Source organism: Chaetodon trifascialis, chromosome 4, assembly GCF_039877785.1.
Source record: "Chaetodon trifascialis isolate fChaTrf1 chromosome 4, fChaTrf1.hap1, whole genome shotgun sequence".
NCBI classification, from domain to species: Eukaryota; Metazoa; Chordata; class Actinopteri; order Chaetodontiformes; family Chaetodontidae; genus Chaetodon; species Chaetodon trifascialis.
In genome coordinates, this window is record NC_092059.1 from 7,434,180 (window position 1) to 7,451,090 (window position 16,911).

A 16,911-nucleotide genomic window follows, 5' to 3' on the forward strand; every position below is an offset into this window, starting at 1 on the left:
AGCACAAATCCCATGGGATGTGATTTTTTTATTCTGATTTGAGCCGCTTTTATTTGCGGTCCTAAATCAGTTACAGGTCTGATTTCTGTGATGCAACCATCATATCGGAATTCATGTGACTTTGCTGTATCTCCCCAGGATGCAGATAATCCCAAAGACACTCAAATTATGCACAGGAACACTTTGTGGGAGCGTCTTGGCAGCTGAATGGTTACAGCACATGTCGCATGGTCGCAACTATTGCCTGTTTGATTCCAGCCAGCAACCTTTGCTGCATGTCACACCCCTCTATCTCACTTTGTGGACTCATTCCAACCATGACTGAAAATTACAAGGAAATCCTGGGTTTATCCACCAGAGATTTCTGAAGATGCAGTGTGGACGTGCAGGGTGTTAAATTACAGTGTCTTATTAACGACATGCCTTGACAGGAATGGGGCAGGTACTCGTGCAGTTGTCTAGACAACACTGGCCTTTAATCAGGCTGCTCTATAGTAAATTAAGCAGGGCTGAACACACATGAAAGACACAATGAAAGAAGCACGTGGGAGGCATGGTCCTTTCCTCTAATAAGCAAGTAAGAGATGGACATATGGAAACTAAGCTCAGTTTGTCAGTGTTATTAGTGCAACTATACATATGTACAGCAGATATATGAAACAAACCTGGGAGAAATCTCCATTCCTAGGGAGGTTGAGGCTGGAAAAGTCCACGTCAGGGAATCCAGAGTACATGTCCATGTGCACATCCGGAGTGGTGGTGGTAGTGCTGCTGTTCAAGTGGTATTGCCTATAGGGGAAAGAGGAGGTTTAGTTAGCTGGAGCAGCTCCAGTAAAGAAATGAAAGGGCCACTGAAAAGCACCTCATGTGATCAAGTGCTCAAATGCACCAGTGAGAACAGAGGGTGCGCAGGCATGAATAACTAAAAAAGTCTGCATCCAGGTGCTCAAAGCCAAGTAAGTAGCAACTTCCAACTGTCAACAGAAACACATATCTTTGATCAGACAAGCAGAGAGAGTTCCAGGTTTAAATAAGGTGAGGAGGAGAGAGAGTGAGACAGCGAAAGAGAAAGAAAGAGAGCACGAGAAATGTCGACAGACAGTCAAGGAACATAGAACAACAACAGGTCCTACCCGCTTTGAAGATCCAGAGTATGGCTTTCATTAATACCAACCATTCTCCTTTAGCCCAGTGTTAATAGCAGACTTGGGTCCACAGACTGCATATTCCCAACGTGAGAGGTTTTCAGTTCAGTACAACTCATCATAATGCAACAACCAACTTTAGTGACAGTAGTGGACACGGACGCAAAGTGAAAGCAAAACTAAACCTAACCTTTGTTAAGGTGGAACTGAAGCTGGACCATCCCACGTTCCCCTCATCCAATCATATGCCAGGGCTTGGGCTCAGAGGGATTGAGCTTGGCCAAAGCTATTCACAGGATTTGGCTCTGTGTCCTGAACCACGGGCCAGAGATCAGTGAGACTGATTGATTTCAGTTCAAAACACACCAAGAGGATGAAAGGGCAGCCAGTGTATAGAAGCCAGTCTATAAAAAAACAGGGTTCCTGCGATTTTTTTGGTTGAATTTTACATACAACATGCAGAAAAAATTCAATATTTAGTTGTGTCTGTGTTTAAATATTATATTTATGGAGAGTGTTTTCATACCAAAAATGGCTGCAATGTAAACAGTATTTTTTTTTTTTTTTGGGGGGGGGGGGGGGGGGGGGGGGGGGGGGTTTAACTGCTAAAAAAGATGCTTGTTAAAAATAACAAACTTTTTTAAAGATTTTCTATGGTTCTGTTTTCTCCATGTACATTTGCTTATCTAAGATATTTAATTCTACCATATTAGTGCCATTAAAATATATATACATAGACACACACAGAAACACACACATATATATATAAAGTTCATATCAACTTTCATCACTGTCAGTAAATAATATTTTGTGAAATTAGAACAATAAAGCATTTGTTCAACCATTAAACCCTGTTCTGTTTTCATTCCTTTAAAGGTCACTGTAACAGATACAGTAATAATACTAATAACTGTTTACGACTGTGTATTCTGTGACATTTCTGATACGGTTATCTTATCATGAAAATGTCACATTATTGCAACCCTGGGGTCAATGAACCTTTAGCCTGCACAAAGGAAAATAATCATGATTCGTGGTGAACCCAAATTAGACAAAAAAAAAAGGTAATGAGATCATACTGGTAAAGAATCTGGTCAGTTCTCAGAAAGATCATTGCACTGTGAATGGTAGCAATCATCTACACTGGAAATCCCCTTCCTGGCCCTTCAGCTAACAGTGATATGACAGTGATATTATTACAGCAGAAGTCTTGGCAGGCCCAGGATCAGCTGCTTTCCAACAACACAAAGCTGGTTAGGGGCTGTGAGCCAAAGGAGCTGACTGACTTACTGTTTGTGTACATGTAGCCTTCTCATACTATGCGGCCTGTAACTGTGTACAGATCATCATTTGAACCATGTTAATGTTTAACAATCTCTTATTTGAGGCTAAATACATACTGGCCAGGCATGTGCCAATGTTGTTTTAGACACTTGCTAGAATGGTTTATCAATGAGTGCTTTTCAATGCCTTATTTCCTCATAGATGGTCGACTTTATTGTTGACAACTTCACAATTAGGTCTTACGAAGTTTGAACCACTGTATGTTGCAAGCATTATAAAGTGGCTCAGTCATAAAGTTTTATGTTGCAGATCATCAGCTCTTTAAAGCATACTTAACTAGCAACTAGGCAACAATCCTTCAAAACACTAACACCTTCACTGCAGTAGAACTTGCATTGAGTCTAACTTCAACCTAATAACTTCAACCTCTAGGAAATGTGTCTTGTGGTTTAGAATGGAGAAACAAACAGGTAAAAAAAAAAAAAAAAGCTTCAACCACTTCACAGCATTTTTGTAAACCATAAATACACAGACTAATAACTATCTTGTCCTCATATTCAAGGAAGTAACAACAGTATGCCAAATTTTCTGCAATTTAAACAGCATTCAACAGTATCCATTTTAAAGAAGGTTCTGTAAGATTCACTGTGAGGAAAAATAATCCCATCAGGATGAAATATTGACAAAACACAGATCAAAGTTAATCAAAGACACCCTGAGACTATGCAGTACACAATGACACCCAACAATCAACTGTCAAGATTCCTTGGAAGAACTCCACCTCACAGGTGGCACAATCATGAAAATTAACTCTCATGCTATAGAGATTGGATTACAGAACAAATTTATTTCAAACATTTTCATTAAATAAAACAAACTAGAAGTAAGAAAATAAAACAAGAATAACAAATAAAATTAACAGCAAACACAACAAACAAAATGTGTAAATAATTAATGTCTGAAAAGGAGTAGGAAGAAGTGAGTACTTATCAAGTCCTGCCCCTTTTTTGTATTTTATCAATAATATTTGTGTTGCAACAGTTTGGAAACGCCCAGATTGAGCTGTGTGGGTAATACCTAACCACATACTGTTACTGCTGTTGGTTAAAAAGATTCAAAACAGCGGGCCATTTCTCCCTCATTTGTTTGTAAAAAGGGAATTAGAGATAACATTATATCCCAACATATTTTAGGTAGCTCATCAAAAAAATCAATCAGTGTCAAGCTTTCAACTGTATTTCATGTAAGTAGTAATGAAATACAATCCAATAGTAACAGCATACTAATACATCAGAGGCTCAGGTTCCAATTTACATATACACACAAGCTTCCTGATGCAGTCTAATCAATTGCCAGCAGGCATGCTGTTGTACATGGCAGTGAAAACTCTGCAGAACAGGACATAGAGCAGTTTTTGTTGACATAAGCACAGACACATTTTGTGCAACAGTCTGATGCTGGTTCCACAAAATGTAACCAGTGGATATGCGGTGCATGGTTGTGACTTGACAGTTTCCATCATCAATTAGAGACTGCAAATAGAACAGATAACCGCTGCCTTCAGATGGCTGGAAAGAGAATCATTAGGGTAAAGGAAAGGCCAACGGATGACAAATGAGAGTCCATCCATCCATCCATTATCTATACCGCCTATCCCTTTCGGGGTTGCGGGGGGCTGGAGCCTATCCCAGCTACAATGGGCGAGAGGCGGGGTACACCCTGAACCGGTCGCCAGCCGATTGCAGGGCCACATGTAAGGACAAACAAACATTCACACTCACATTCACACCTACGGACAATTTAGAGTCATCAATTAACCTAATGAGCATGTTTTTGGTCTGTGGGAGGAAGCCGGAGTACCCGGAGAGAACCCACGCATGCACGGGAAGAACATGCAAACTTCACACAGAAAGGCCCCGCCTGACCCGGGGATCGAACCGGCAACCTTCTTGCTGTGAGGCACGCGCACTACCTGCTGCCCCACCGTGCAGCCAAATGAGAGTCACAACCACTAATTAATCTCATGTCTCAGTGACATTAATGCCATAATTGGAATTAAACTATCGCCTATTTTTTCTGTGTTATCAGTGGGTTGAAGAATTACTGATACTAATTAAAGTAGAAAGATGAGCAAAACATAAATAAAGGATTTTGAGGTTTATACACGTCACACCTGCACCAAATAAAGTGACAATTTAATAGAACAAAGGTGGGCTGAGATGTCTACCTGCTCTGAGAAGGCACAAGGCAAGCAAGACAACATTATCCTTGGTATCAACATAGCATGTTGCTGGTGAATTGACAACTGCCTCATATCATGCAGCACAAAACAGTAACATACCAAATGACACCCGTAGAGAACAACAAACACCTCTTTGACACTGTCTCAAAAATATGTTTTTATAACAATTACAAGCTTTCAGAGGAAAATGTTCTATAGCACTACAGTACTGGATTACTATTATGACGACTATGCACCTGCCAGCTGTAAATAGTCAGACTCTCAGTGACGCTTTCATTACTATTGATAAGAATAGTTTCTGCTGTGCTGAGCTGAGTGATGCACGACAGTCAGTGCATCGATCTGTGCTGGCCCATTCACATTTTTTCCTCACTGGTGCCATGTGATCTATTCACTCCTCTGCTTGTTATCAATGGCCATGTGGGCACACAACTAAGGGCTTTCAAGTTCAGTCAATTGCATCCTGACTATACACTGCAAGTCAATCATACTAAAGTGCAACCTGCTCTGTAGACATGGAAGAAAAGAGCAGCAAATACAGGGTCATGCGAAAAACATCCTGACTGAAAATCAGAAGTACTGAACTGAGTGAAGAAAACAAGGGTAGGAAGAGATGCAAAAACTGGTGCTTTAAGCCCTCTGTCCTGTTTACTTTGTCAGAACGAGAGCACAGATGCAATTTTCAGGTGCTCCAGCCAAAATGGTTAAAATAGTGACCTTATGATTAGAGTCCTGGTTCTTTTTTTTTGTTGAAGGAACATGTCTGCCAGTGCACTCTGGGACAGAACATGTATTGGCAGAGAATAATGCAAAATTAATAACTTTTCAAACCACAGGACATATTGCTTGCTCTTGCTAGATGATGCCTTTACAGCACAGTAATAAAGTCCCAATATGATATTTAACCATGACATTCTTGTGATAAACCATAGACACATCATGATTTTGATCACGATATTTGTATACTGCAAGACCATGAGTGGGATAAGGATCTTGTAAAACCAGCTTGATGTCAGAATTCTTGTCTGAGTGAACCTGAAAACCACAGACCATGTTCTCACGTCATCTGAAGCTTGAACTTTCAAAAGCGCTGCACACATAGCAATAACAATACAAAACATGACCACTTGTGCAAACACTTCCTGAGTTATGCTTAGTATGACACAGGTTTGGTTGTGACTAATTTTAAGTCATTTTAGAAGTTTTGCCACGAAGAGCATGAAATTTTATCTTTACAATAATAAGGCCATACCCATTGAATCATACAACAGAAACCATAGGTAGCTACACAAACCCACACATATATCAAATTTAATCCACATAATGACTGGAAACAGATACTTTTACAATAGTAAAAACAATAAAAATGCTTAAGTTCATCTTTTAAGACAGAGGTATCATGATAGGGCTCTCAGAAGAAACCTGTATCACAACTGTGATAAAGCTGTGTGTCATCATATTATCAAAACGGTTCCACTAGATGATATCATGTGTTACAGCCAAGCCTTAATGCAGGCACACTTTCATACAGAACATCTATTACAGTTAATGCCCTTGTTTGCATGTCAGTAGTTTCAGTACAGTCTCTCTGTTTTGCTTGCATACTCTCCTGCTTCGCTGATGTGCTGCCTATAGTAAATGGTTGATGTAGACAAGATGTTGCATAGTCTTTGAATTACACATGCACACATGCACCTACCTTATAGGGGAGGAAAGAGACAAACACCTCTCATTTAGCAGTGAGGTCATAAAACCAGAGCAGTGTCACCCCCCCTAGTAATTCTGACACCAGACCACCCGCTACAGGAAATGAAAGAGGTCTGATAAAGGAGACCATCCCCAATGTCTTGAGCTGCCGGTGGGGGTGATAGTTACCTCAGATATCAGGAATGCAATAATGGGACGCAATAATCTTTAATGATTCATAATCAACACAAACAAGATTGGAAAATTAAGTTTCTATTATCTATCTATTTAAAAACTTAAACTTTGTGCATTCCATCAAAAGTTTTACCTTTAGGGTTGGCACAGCATTACGGTGCAGCCACATGTTATATTGTGGGCATCATATCAATCACTCAACGCGAACATAGACCTCAGATGTACTCAATTAGGAGTGAAGTAGCATCACTCATATTCCAGTTAAAGCACTAATCCACACAGTTATACTTCTATCTGAACATAAATACATACCTACAGTAACTAATGACCAACTTTATTCAGTTTTCAATCTTTTCTATCTTAAACTAGGGTAATTCCTGTCGCTGAAAATGCCATGCTGAATTTATGGTATCTGTTCTGTATAATATTAACATGGTCAATGTCTTATATAACAGTGTGTATTTCTTTTAATGATTCAGTGTCTTCTAATGCATAGACAATGTGTCCTATTAAAAAAGGTCCACTAATAAAGGCAAGTGCATGTTTGCCATGTGGGTGTCATAGCCAATAATGGATCAGTTAAATATACACTCCATTAGCAAAATATTCATATGAGGCCTTCAACAGAAATGCCACCCTCATAATGACAACATGTAACTATATAATGCTTGAGACTCAAGGCAGATGGGACATTCTGTGATGGGACATTCTGTTGGAACATTTTAGCTCATGTGTTAAACCCCTGTGAGTAGTTCTCACCCAATTTCTAAAGGTCACTGTCTGCTGTGCCACCATGTATGAACCAGTGCACAGTGCATAATGTTAATGTGACTTCACTTGTCAATGTTTTCAGCTGATACACTGTCATTGTCAGCTCACGATAATGCAAGGTATTGTATTAACTTACTGGTTTCCAGATTGCATAGGGCAGTGTATGCTGTATCCAGTCTGCTGCGAGTAGGATCCCCAGGAACCAGAGGAGGCGTATATTGAACTCTAAAACAGAACAAAATATAAACTCATCACACACACACAAAATAAAACTAAAGAAATTTAAGACTGAACATCTTTAGTGCAATAGAGCTTTCTCATAATCCTAAAATATGAAATGTGTAGGTTCTATGTCTGCGATGTTTGTGCACATTTACAGCAAATGGTACGTTTGTCAGCCTTCATTTGTTATGTTTAAAATTCAATGAAAGAGAATGCTACCACCACCATGACAACAATACATTTTGCCATGCATAGTGAAAAATCATACACAGAATGTTCATATCAACATCAGAACCACAATGTGTGTGGAAGATGGAGAATATGCTGACTTAATTTTGTTTCAGTGTAACTGTTTAAGCCCTGGTCAGTTCAACCAAATCACAATAAATACTTTTACTACTTCTGTGGAATCTAGACAGGCAAACAGTTTCAGTTTTATGAGCTGAGGTTTGAAGAAATTCTCTGGAAGTTCTCTGGCTACCCCATTACAAAGAAGCTGGATGGATTTTTGTTAGTGATGCTCAAAGACTACTGGGACAATCTCTTACTTCCAATTAAAACTGAAACTGTGTTTATCCAAATGTAATTTTTCAACACTGTGAGCAACAAAAAAAGGTCTTGACTGACAATAAATCTCAGAGGGCAGATAACTTAAAAATCCGCCATATAAAACCAAACATGCCTCCATACCACAAGGTATAAGTGAGAAAATTTGGGTGACATCATCCCTTAATGTTTGGTCTCATCGTCATGAGAACGGCAATTCAGAATTCTGGAAATGAATACCACATGTAGGATCACTTCCTTTCTCACACATCTCTGGATGATTGTTACGCCATGTAGAAGTTACACACACCAGTGCTCTGATGACTGACAGTAAAAGTGTGTCTTTAGGTTTAGGTGCAGCTGGAGTGTCTTCACCCATGATGCAGTTCATGAGATTGCAGAGAAAGTGTAAAGAAAAAGCCCAATATGTTCAACGTGGATTAGTAGTGGCAGTAGAGTAAATGCAAATAAAATCCCACAGCATACCTCCATGTTAGAGGAGGCCACAGAGAACAAGCTGCTGTCCAGCTGAGGGCCTTCTGGATGCAGGTAGTTCTCCCCGTCCATGGCCAGCGCTGAGGGGAGGATGGGCATCAGACCACAGCTTCACACATGACCATTAGCTGACTTAGGATATGCACCCTCCGACTGCCACCCACGTGCTGGCTGTCTCCAAGATATTACTTCTAACAAGGGCAAAAGCTCTCCATGACCTGGGGAAGATGGCAGATATGGAGGGATGCAGAGGAAAGGGAGAGAAGATTAAAGAGACATTAGAAAAGTTGCAGGGAACTTTTTTCCAGCAAACATGGTACTCAATATCACAACAAAAGTCTGGATCTATATGAAGGAAAAGTAAATAAGTGAAGGATAGACTTATTTAATCTAAAATCAGGAAGGGAGACTACAAAGGCGATAGTACCAATAAATATCAAAGTGTAGCTAAACTTACTTTTTTCAGAGCACATCCTAATTAAAACTTTGAAAAATGTTCCATTCCACCTGCACTGCCCTCATTAAAGCACACACAGTGAGAACTGAAACACTGGCCTACAAAGATAAGGAGACGCAAGAACATTTTATGTAACCTGACTATTATAAATTGTGTTTTACGCTCCACATTTAATAAACACTACCAGAACAAACAAAAAAGTAACAAATAAGTCCATCATAGAAATATAAATGGCTACAGTTCATTTCACAAGATTTGGATTGAGACATACTCGCTGCTAGAAGTTTATACTGCACAAAAATTAAGAATAGAATAAAATGACAACAAATGTTTTATGGTGTATGTTAACTTTTATCATATAGGAAATTAGACAAATGATTGGTTTTCCTTGTTAACACTGATTCTAACTGCTGTTGTCACCACACAAATTTAATTAACATCATTCATACTGCTGTGTGAGTCAATATTACCACTGGCTCCTTGTTGGTGCAGATTGTTTTATTTTGTTGATGATGATGTTGAAAACCTAGACTGAACATTGATACACTTAAGTTGCACAAAATCTTTTTCACAATCATAAAGTGCAATCTGGCAGCACAAGACCCTGGCTGTCAGAATTGGCTCTGTGTGTGTGTGTGTGTGTGTGTGTGTGTGTGTGTGTGTGTGTGTGTGTGTTTACATGTCTCTCTGTTTACGTGTGTGTGTGCGTGTGTGTGTTTTACAGCTCAAGTGGGACTTGTCTGATATAACGACAGGTGAGACTGGCTAGACCAGACTGGCTAGGCACAGACAGAAGGCTTCCTGCAATGCTAATAAGCTCCCCATCAGTCATATATTCATATAAACCCACTGGAATAATGTGCTTGAAGTCAGGTCTGACCAACTATGCTAGTATGTGTGCTTTGACAATAGATCTGCATCTCTAAGGCATATGGGAACACAAACTGTAAACTACTAACTCTAATTAGCAAAACAAAAAAGAAAACCTGACTGAATTACATGTTGCTTTCAGACGGAAAGCTTTACAAACATCACACAAATCTGAGCAGTTTGACTGCTGAATTACTCCAATCTTTCAGCACTCCACAATGCATGTCTGTGTAATGTCACTAACACTCCCCTGCCCCAAGCTAATCAAAATGTTACCTTCCTTCCCCTCTCCCGTCCTTCATTCCTTCCTCCAGTTTGCCCCCAATCTGGAACAGGCCAGACGTGTTCACTGGGGACAAAGCTGAGGTAATAAATCCTAATAGAGTTTATGAGGGTCTAAATAAGAGGGCCTTTGTGTGTCTGAGTGTGTGCATGTGAGTGTGTGTGAGAGACAGACAGAGACCTAACCCAACATTTTCACCACTAGCATAGCCAATACACACAAAGGGAGGCCATTTTACCCTCAGGCTACCAGTGTGATACTGTCTGGATAAGGGTGAAGCAAATGTGGGGAAGCCACAAAGAACCAACTGGTAAACCTTCTAGGCAGGAGGTCTTAGGCAAAAGGATATTAGATATTTTCTGAATATGATGGATAGCTTCCAGCCTCCAAGGTCCGGATGAAGGCGGGCACAGGAGCGTTAGGCAGCTTGGGGCAGTCAGGGAGGGTGTACTGAGAGCCTTGTGAGGCCCATTTCGGTGTTGCAGAATTGTTCTCAACGCAACACTCCACAGACACTGAAAGCTTAGATACATCAAAGGTTATTGGGCATCTAGCCAGTTCATCTGGGTCAAAGGTCTTGACATATTCCTATACCTCTTTCAGCCCAAGATGCAGGCTACAGGTAACACAGGTCAAATATATCTTTGTATTCAATCTGAATGGGTCAGTGTGCAGCATCACACCCTCCTTCTATAAAGGTTTACTTGGGTGTAACACTGTTCAAGGTTCATGCAATGGATTACCCAACTGCTATAAAAGCACAGAGGAAAAAAATAGAGTGAGAGAAAGAGAAAGCATTTAAGTGGGAGAGCGAGAAAGAGAAACTAAACCGAAACTTTATTTTGTTACTTTATTTAAAGTAATTCCGTGTTATTCAGTTGAATTTTGTGGTTTGGCACTAATGTGTACGAAACTGAAGTTTTAGACTCAAGTCTCTGAATGATTACATCCAGGGATTATTCAGTGAAAGCAGTCTGAAAGCAGTAGAGTATGTCATGCACAAGATTCCAGAATGAAAGATTATTTCAGAGAGCTATATTCAGCTGTATATCAGTGCATGTGAAAGCCATCATACATAACAGGCCAGCAATGCAGTTGCAGTAGGACATCTGAAAACACTTCTAGTTCTCCTTATTAGCCTCAGCAGACATGTGTTGTCATTCCATCACCCTCCTCATCCTCAAACCCCAGCCTGCCACCGTTGCATCTTCAAAAAGATGGAATTTTTGTGTCAAAAGAAATTCTTTTCTATGTCTTGCCACAATGCCCCATTGCCCATTTCCCTTTCCACCCATAGCCACATCATCCACCAGTACCATGCCAGATTGCCGTCTCTTAGAAACAGAAAAATGTGTCTTTTGCTGTCCCTTGTTCCCCAACACCCCCCCTCCAGCCAACCCCTGAGGATAATCAATACTGATCATTGTAAGAGTGGTCCCAGATATCTCCTTCCTGTAAGGCCTCTCATTACCAGAAAAAAGCTAACCCCCTACTCCTAACCACTGTGGAGAGGAAGAGGGAGGTGATGCAGAAAAGCTATCAGTGGGGACAACAGAGTTGGAGATATGGGCGAAAGAAAACAGAAGATAACGAATAAAACACGCCAACAGCAGCACAAGGGACACAAGGGGGTATTCATACTGTCATTCATCAAAAAGCAGCATACACATAAGTAATTTTTATAACCCTGCTTGGCTATTCAAAAATGTGTTTACATTGTCAATATTCGGATTTATAGTCTCAATTAAAACTGTGAAGTGAAATGTGTATGTCCTATATGAAGAGGACAATGTCATTTCAAAATAACACGACACCTTTGTTTTAAGGCAGTACAGACAGAGAGGGAAAGAGAGAGAAACACTCTTTCACAGTGTAATCTGTTAAATCTGTTAATTACTTCAAAGGTTACTGCTGGTTTTTGAACAACCCCCATCCATGTGTGTCTCCTTCCATCACTGTCTCTGTGGGTGGCCTGGAGCAAAGGCTCACTGCAAGGGAGATTAGGCCATTTCATGGGCAGTAATTGTAAAATCTTACAAAACTGAAACGGGCCCAGACTCTATATGCTGAACAAGCCAAAATACACAAGTGGATTAATCTGTGAAGGAGGACCGCAAGCATGGAGATTTACTCACATTAGAAACTGTATTTCCAGTGATATGGCCACAATCTAGGCCAGCTGGTTCCCTTTGGCTGCATGAATCACTGTGCCTGTCTGTCAGCCAGACAGAGGTTAACAGGCAGCATGCCTCTGTCACTTCAAAAACAAAAGATGTGTGTTTACTACTGGTGTTGTTAGTTACAGTACCCAAAATTTGCTTGCAAGTGCATCAGACAGGAGGTAAAATTCAGTCTCTGGTAGAAGGTTGCACGCTGGTGGCCTTTGGTGAGCATCAGTGGCGGCCAGAGCACATGGGGATCATCCAGGGAAGTGTGACTTCCTTAAGCTGCTAAGTCACGATTAACGCTCACGAGGAGAACAACCACCCTGCCTGGCGCGTGTGCCATCACACTCACAAATGTACACTCACATGCTGATATACAATCCACACACAACTAAATTATTGGTGTGTATGGGTACATGTGATGAATGACAGCTGTTATGTTGTCATATACAAGAGATAGTTTACCTTTATTTAGGTGATACAGTCATAAAACACATGCATGCATTGGCTTTAAAACACATGTATGCATGCAGGCAAATGTCCCTTTAAATGCAGTAGCAAGTGTGGCGCTAAAAGGAAATGTATAACGGGGAGAAAATGAATTTTTGCTAAGGTCAAAATAGGAGCATAGCCACTATCCCACTTTCTTTTGTATCCCCATGATTAGTGCCTACGATTCCTTGCTGGAAACACCTGTGCATAAGTGGACAAGTCTTTCATGTTTTGTGGTAACGCAAAAAAAGCACTACCTTCATTCTTTTAACCTTATAACCCTTGGGTCCTATACTAAATCCTTCTTAAGGCACTGGGAAAATCCTTCAATACACAGCTCAGATTCATCTTCATTAACCACAATTTCAAAATCAGATCCATGCAGCATACAAGGTATCTACTGCAGATACATTTTAGTCATGTTTCTCTATTCCATATTAGCAAATGTGGCTGTCTGAGTTGGCTGGATGACAGCATGCAGTTGTGTATGAGTCCATGGTAAGCCTATGACTGGAAAGTTTTAGGAAAAAGGAATTAGAGACTAAAAGCACAGGATATACAGTATGAAGTTCAAAGTATGTACAGTAAGGTTATCACTTTTAATTTTAAATTTGAAGATTTGTTCAAACATAGAGGCAGTTAATATTCTGTAAAGAATTCATAATTTTTAAGTGCAACAGATTGTTTGAAGTAGTTTGCCTTGCATTCCAGCAGAGGGTGCTCTTAAAATTCATTATCAGCTTGATCTATTGCATCTAAAACTAAGCTAGTTATGCTGTTTGCTACAAAAATGGTGGACACTGGCAAAGGTCTTGAGCAGACAATCACCAACACCAAAGCATCTGAGGAGGACATCATAGATGGCAAACTATGCGAGTAAGATAAGGCTGTTTGTCGATTTGTACAAAGCAGTTGTCTAACCTTACATTAACAACAAATCTGCAGACTCATCACCTAGTTTGCCACCAAAGTGAGGCAGCAAAGGCGCCACAGACAGGTGGAGCAACGTCAAGTCTACAACCTCCTCTGACTGCGAGCCCCTTACCACAAGCTCGTGAAAATGTCATCACCGATTAGATAGCAACATTTATATGGAAGGGTGTGTGACCCACTGGTGAGGCTTTTTCATCTTGACTGTGATTATGATTAATGCCAGCGGCAATAGCCGTGGCGGGGTTGTCTGTCCATCCGTATGTCTGTCCGTCCCATTCTTGTTAACATGATATCTCAGGAAACACCTGGAGGGACTTTCACTACATCTGGCAGAAATGTCCACTGAGACTCAGGGATGAACTGATTAGATTCTGGTGTCAAAGGTTAAACCACACAACTCATTATTGGCCATAACTCAAGATCTAATCCACTAATTATGACAACATTTTATACAAATGTCTCATAGGATAAAATGATGAACTGATGACAACTTATATCCACAAGGTCAAAGGCCAACTTCACATCATAATGCTCTTCAAATAAACATTTCTGGCCATTATTATTATAAAAATAATGTTGCTGGGAGAAGGGGTGCGCATTAGAACAAATTAAAATGAATTGCATTCACTTCAAATCTATTTGAACTTGTTCATGTTTGGAAAATTGCTACCAGTAATGTCCATTAAGAATGCATGTATAGTACACAGAAGTTCCTCATGTGACCCTGTTGGCATGTGTCCCTCTCCTACAGCAGTCTGCATCGGTCTTCACTGCTAACAAGACGGTTGATGACAATCATTCAATCCAATGCACAACACTCACTAATCACCGATCTGAGGCCATCAGCATCGCCAGTAATCAGGTTAGAAATGATCAGGGCTCAGCCGCCCTACACCAGAGCAGCAAGGGGGCTGTTAGTTGGTTATGATTGCCTAGACTGGCTGGATTCATTAGCAACTGTGATGAAATATTCATAAAAGGAACAAGTTACTTCCCAGGGAAACACTGGGCTTCGTCATTCAAATCAGCCTACATTATTAATTGCCACCTTTTTCAAAACAAAAGGCCTTTACTTGCCTCTGTGTGTACATGCACAAACACACACGCATGATGCATACCCTTAAGCACATACATGGAAGGACATAGACATTAGCTACCAATCTGTTCCTGTTTCCCTCCCCACAAACAGAATTTCCATTCAGTATTACAGACAGTGCCATAAAGGGGCCGTGAACAGCTCAGTGACCGGGTACTACGCCGGCTAGAGAATAATGATCGAATGACTGTGTAACCGAATCTGTTGTCTTATCAAAAGCCGGGAAATGGAAACAAATTGGGTTTTAAGAGCCTGTTGTTATTGCATTTCACCCGTTCAAATATTTATCAAAGAGGCTCTCTGGACTGGGACAGGACACAGGAACACATTGAACAAATGGGCAGTCATTTGACTGATTTGGTCTGACTGAAATGCAGGGTTCAAATATTTAGCTACTTACAAAGAGATAACAATTCATCTTAATTAGATTCTCATCAACCCTCTCCAAGAGGCTGTTCAGCACCATTTGCTTTGCTGATGAATATCTTTGTGTCCACAAACACCTGCTGAATGAGGCATTAAAGTGATTTATCCATTAAAGGGGAACTTAATCAAGCTCTCGTGGCTCAGAGGATGCCTTTGTTGTGGTAAATATAGAGGGGAGCAGGCTGGGAGAGAGGGCAAGGGAGCTACAAGGAAAGAAAGACGAGGGCAGAGAAGAGGTTGGCAGTGAAGATCGCAGTACAGTGGTAAAGAGAAGTTGAAAACAATCACAAACAATGGTTTGCAGTGGCTTGATGACACTCATCTAGCAGCAAATCCCTCTACTTCTACCACCACAAACACCAGCAGCACCCACCAGAAATAGATCAAAGACTGACTAGATCAGAGAGAGAACAATCCATTTAGCTGCCTCTTTTCCCCGTTTTCCTCTGTCTTCTAATTTCCTCAGAGCAGAAGGATGATGACACATGCTAGCTGTGTGCAGCTCTCTGCTCTTTAGTGGTCTGGTTCAACTAGTTAGGCGAACAACACTGACTTTACTTGAGCAAATTTGTAGAGTGGAGCAAGCTGGATATATTGACATTTTTTATATGCACATTATAATTAGGGACATTCCTAATGAGTAACTTCCCTGACATTAAAACAAAAATTTGAACTTGGACTAGTTGACCAGTTTGAAAGAAAACTGAGCTCAATTAAATATTTAATGTTTAATTACTGAAAAAAAATTGCGCCTAAGAGCCATCTGAAACCAGTAAACCAGTAATCACATTCCTCAATAACCAACATTTCATTCCACTGAAATGTGTGGCTCTCTTGAGCTGTGAACTATGAACGCGGGAAACTGTTCTGTAATTTAAATGTGAACATTAATGAAACGACAATTAGTTTAACCAACTAGTATTTCTAGTGCTGGGTAGCAAGGGAAGCAATGTTTCATTGACTAGTAGCCCAATCATGCACATCCCTAATTATAACATAATTAACAGAAAAAATAACAATAAATAACAGAAACCTTGACAAAATGGCTAAATATGCATCTTTCTTCTCAACAAGTGCAAGGCTGACTTGCAGAAATGACACTGCTCCTCCAATCCTCTCTCTCTCTCTCTCTCTCTCTCTCTCTCTCTCTCTCTCTCTCTCTCTCTCTCTCTCTCTCTCTCTCTCTCTCTCTCTCTCTCTCTCTCTCTCTCTCTCTCTCTAATACGTCCCATCTTTGCACTGTCATCATCATATTGGCCCTTTCACTTCCTAACACATAGACCTACTCGTCCTCCATTTCTGTCATGCCCCTACTCAATACTGCTTGCAGCAGCGACCCCATGTTCTCTCAGTGATTTTGCCTACTTCTTCTTTCTCGTGATAGCCCGCTGTTTTCCTGTTTCCATCACAATCCCTCTCGCGCCATGTGCTGGCCGACTGCATGTCTCCATTTTCTATGTTCATTCTTCTTTCTCCCTCCCTCCTGCCAGATCAAGCCGGTGGCGCTGGTTGTTGCCTCTCACCCAGTCTAACCCTCAGATGGATTGTGCTGCTGACTGAAGGCAGCTGGTTCCTTCTCTGAATCTCCACCCACTACCCACCC

The 16,911-nt window shown here is 40.7% G+C and overlaps 1 protein-coding gene across 3 annotated transcripts in view; it reads right to left on the reverse strand.

Moving 5' to 3' along the window:
- Positions 1-16,911, reverse strand: part of sbno2b (strawberry notch homolog 2b) — a 60,189-nt gene that overhangs the window by 37,304 nt on the left and 5,974 nt on the right. For 2 of the 3 annotated variants that reach the window (XM_070960410.1, XM_070960409.1), the window contains exons 2-4: positions 8,578-8,804; positions 7,460-7,548; positions 666-789 (exon numbers count right to left, since the gene is read on the reverse strand). In XM_070960410.1, coding sequence (XP_070816511.1) covers positions 666-789; positions 7,460-7,548; positions 8,578-8,685 — 321 coding nt within the window. In that variant the 5' untranslated portion in view covers positions 8,686-8,804. Of the gene's footprint in view, positions 1-665; positions 790-1,133; positions 1,207-7,459; positions 7,549-8,577; positions 8,805-16,911 lie in introns of those variants that run through there. The other variant, XM_070960412.1, reaches the window with a different exon arrangement.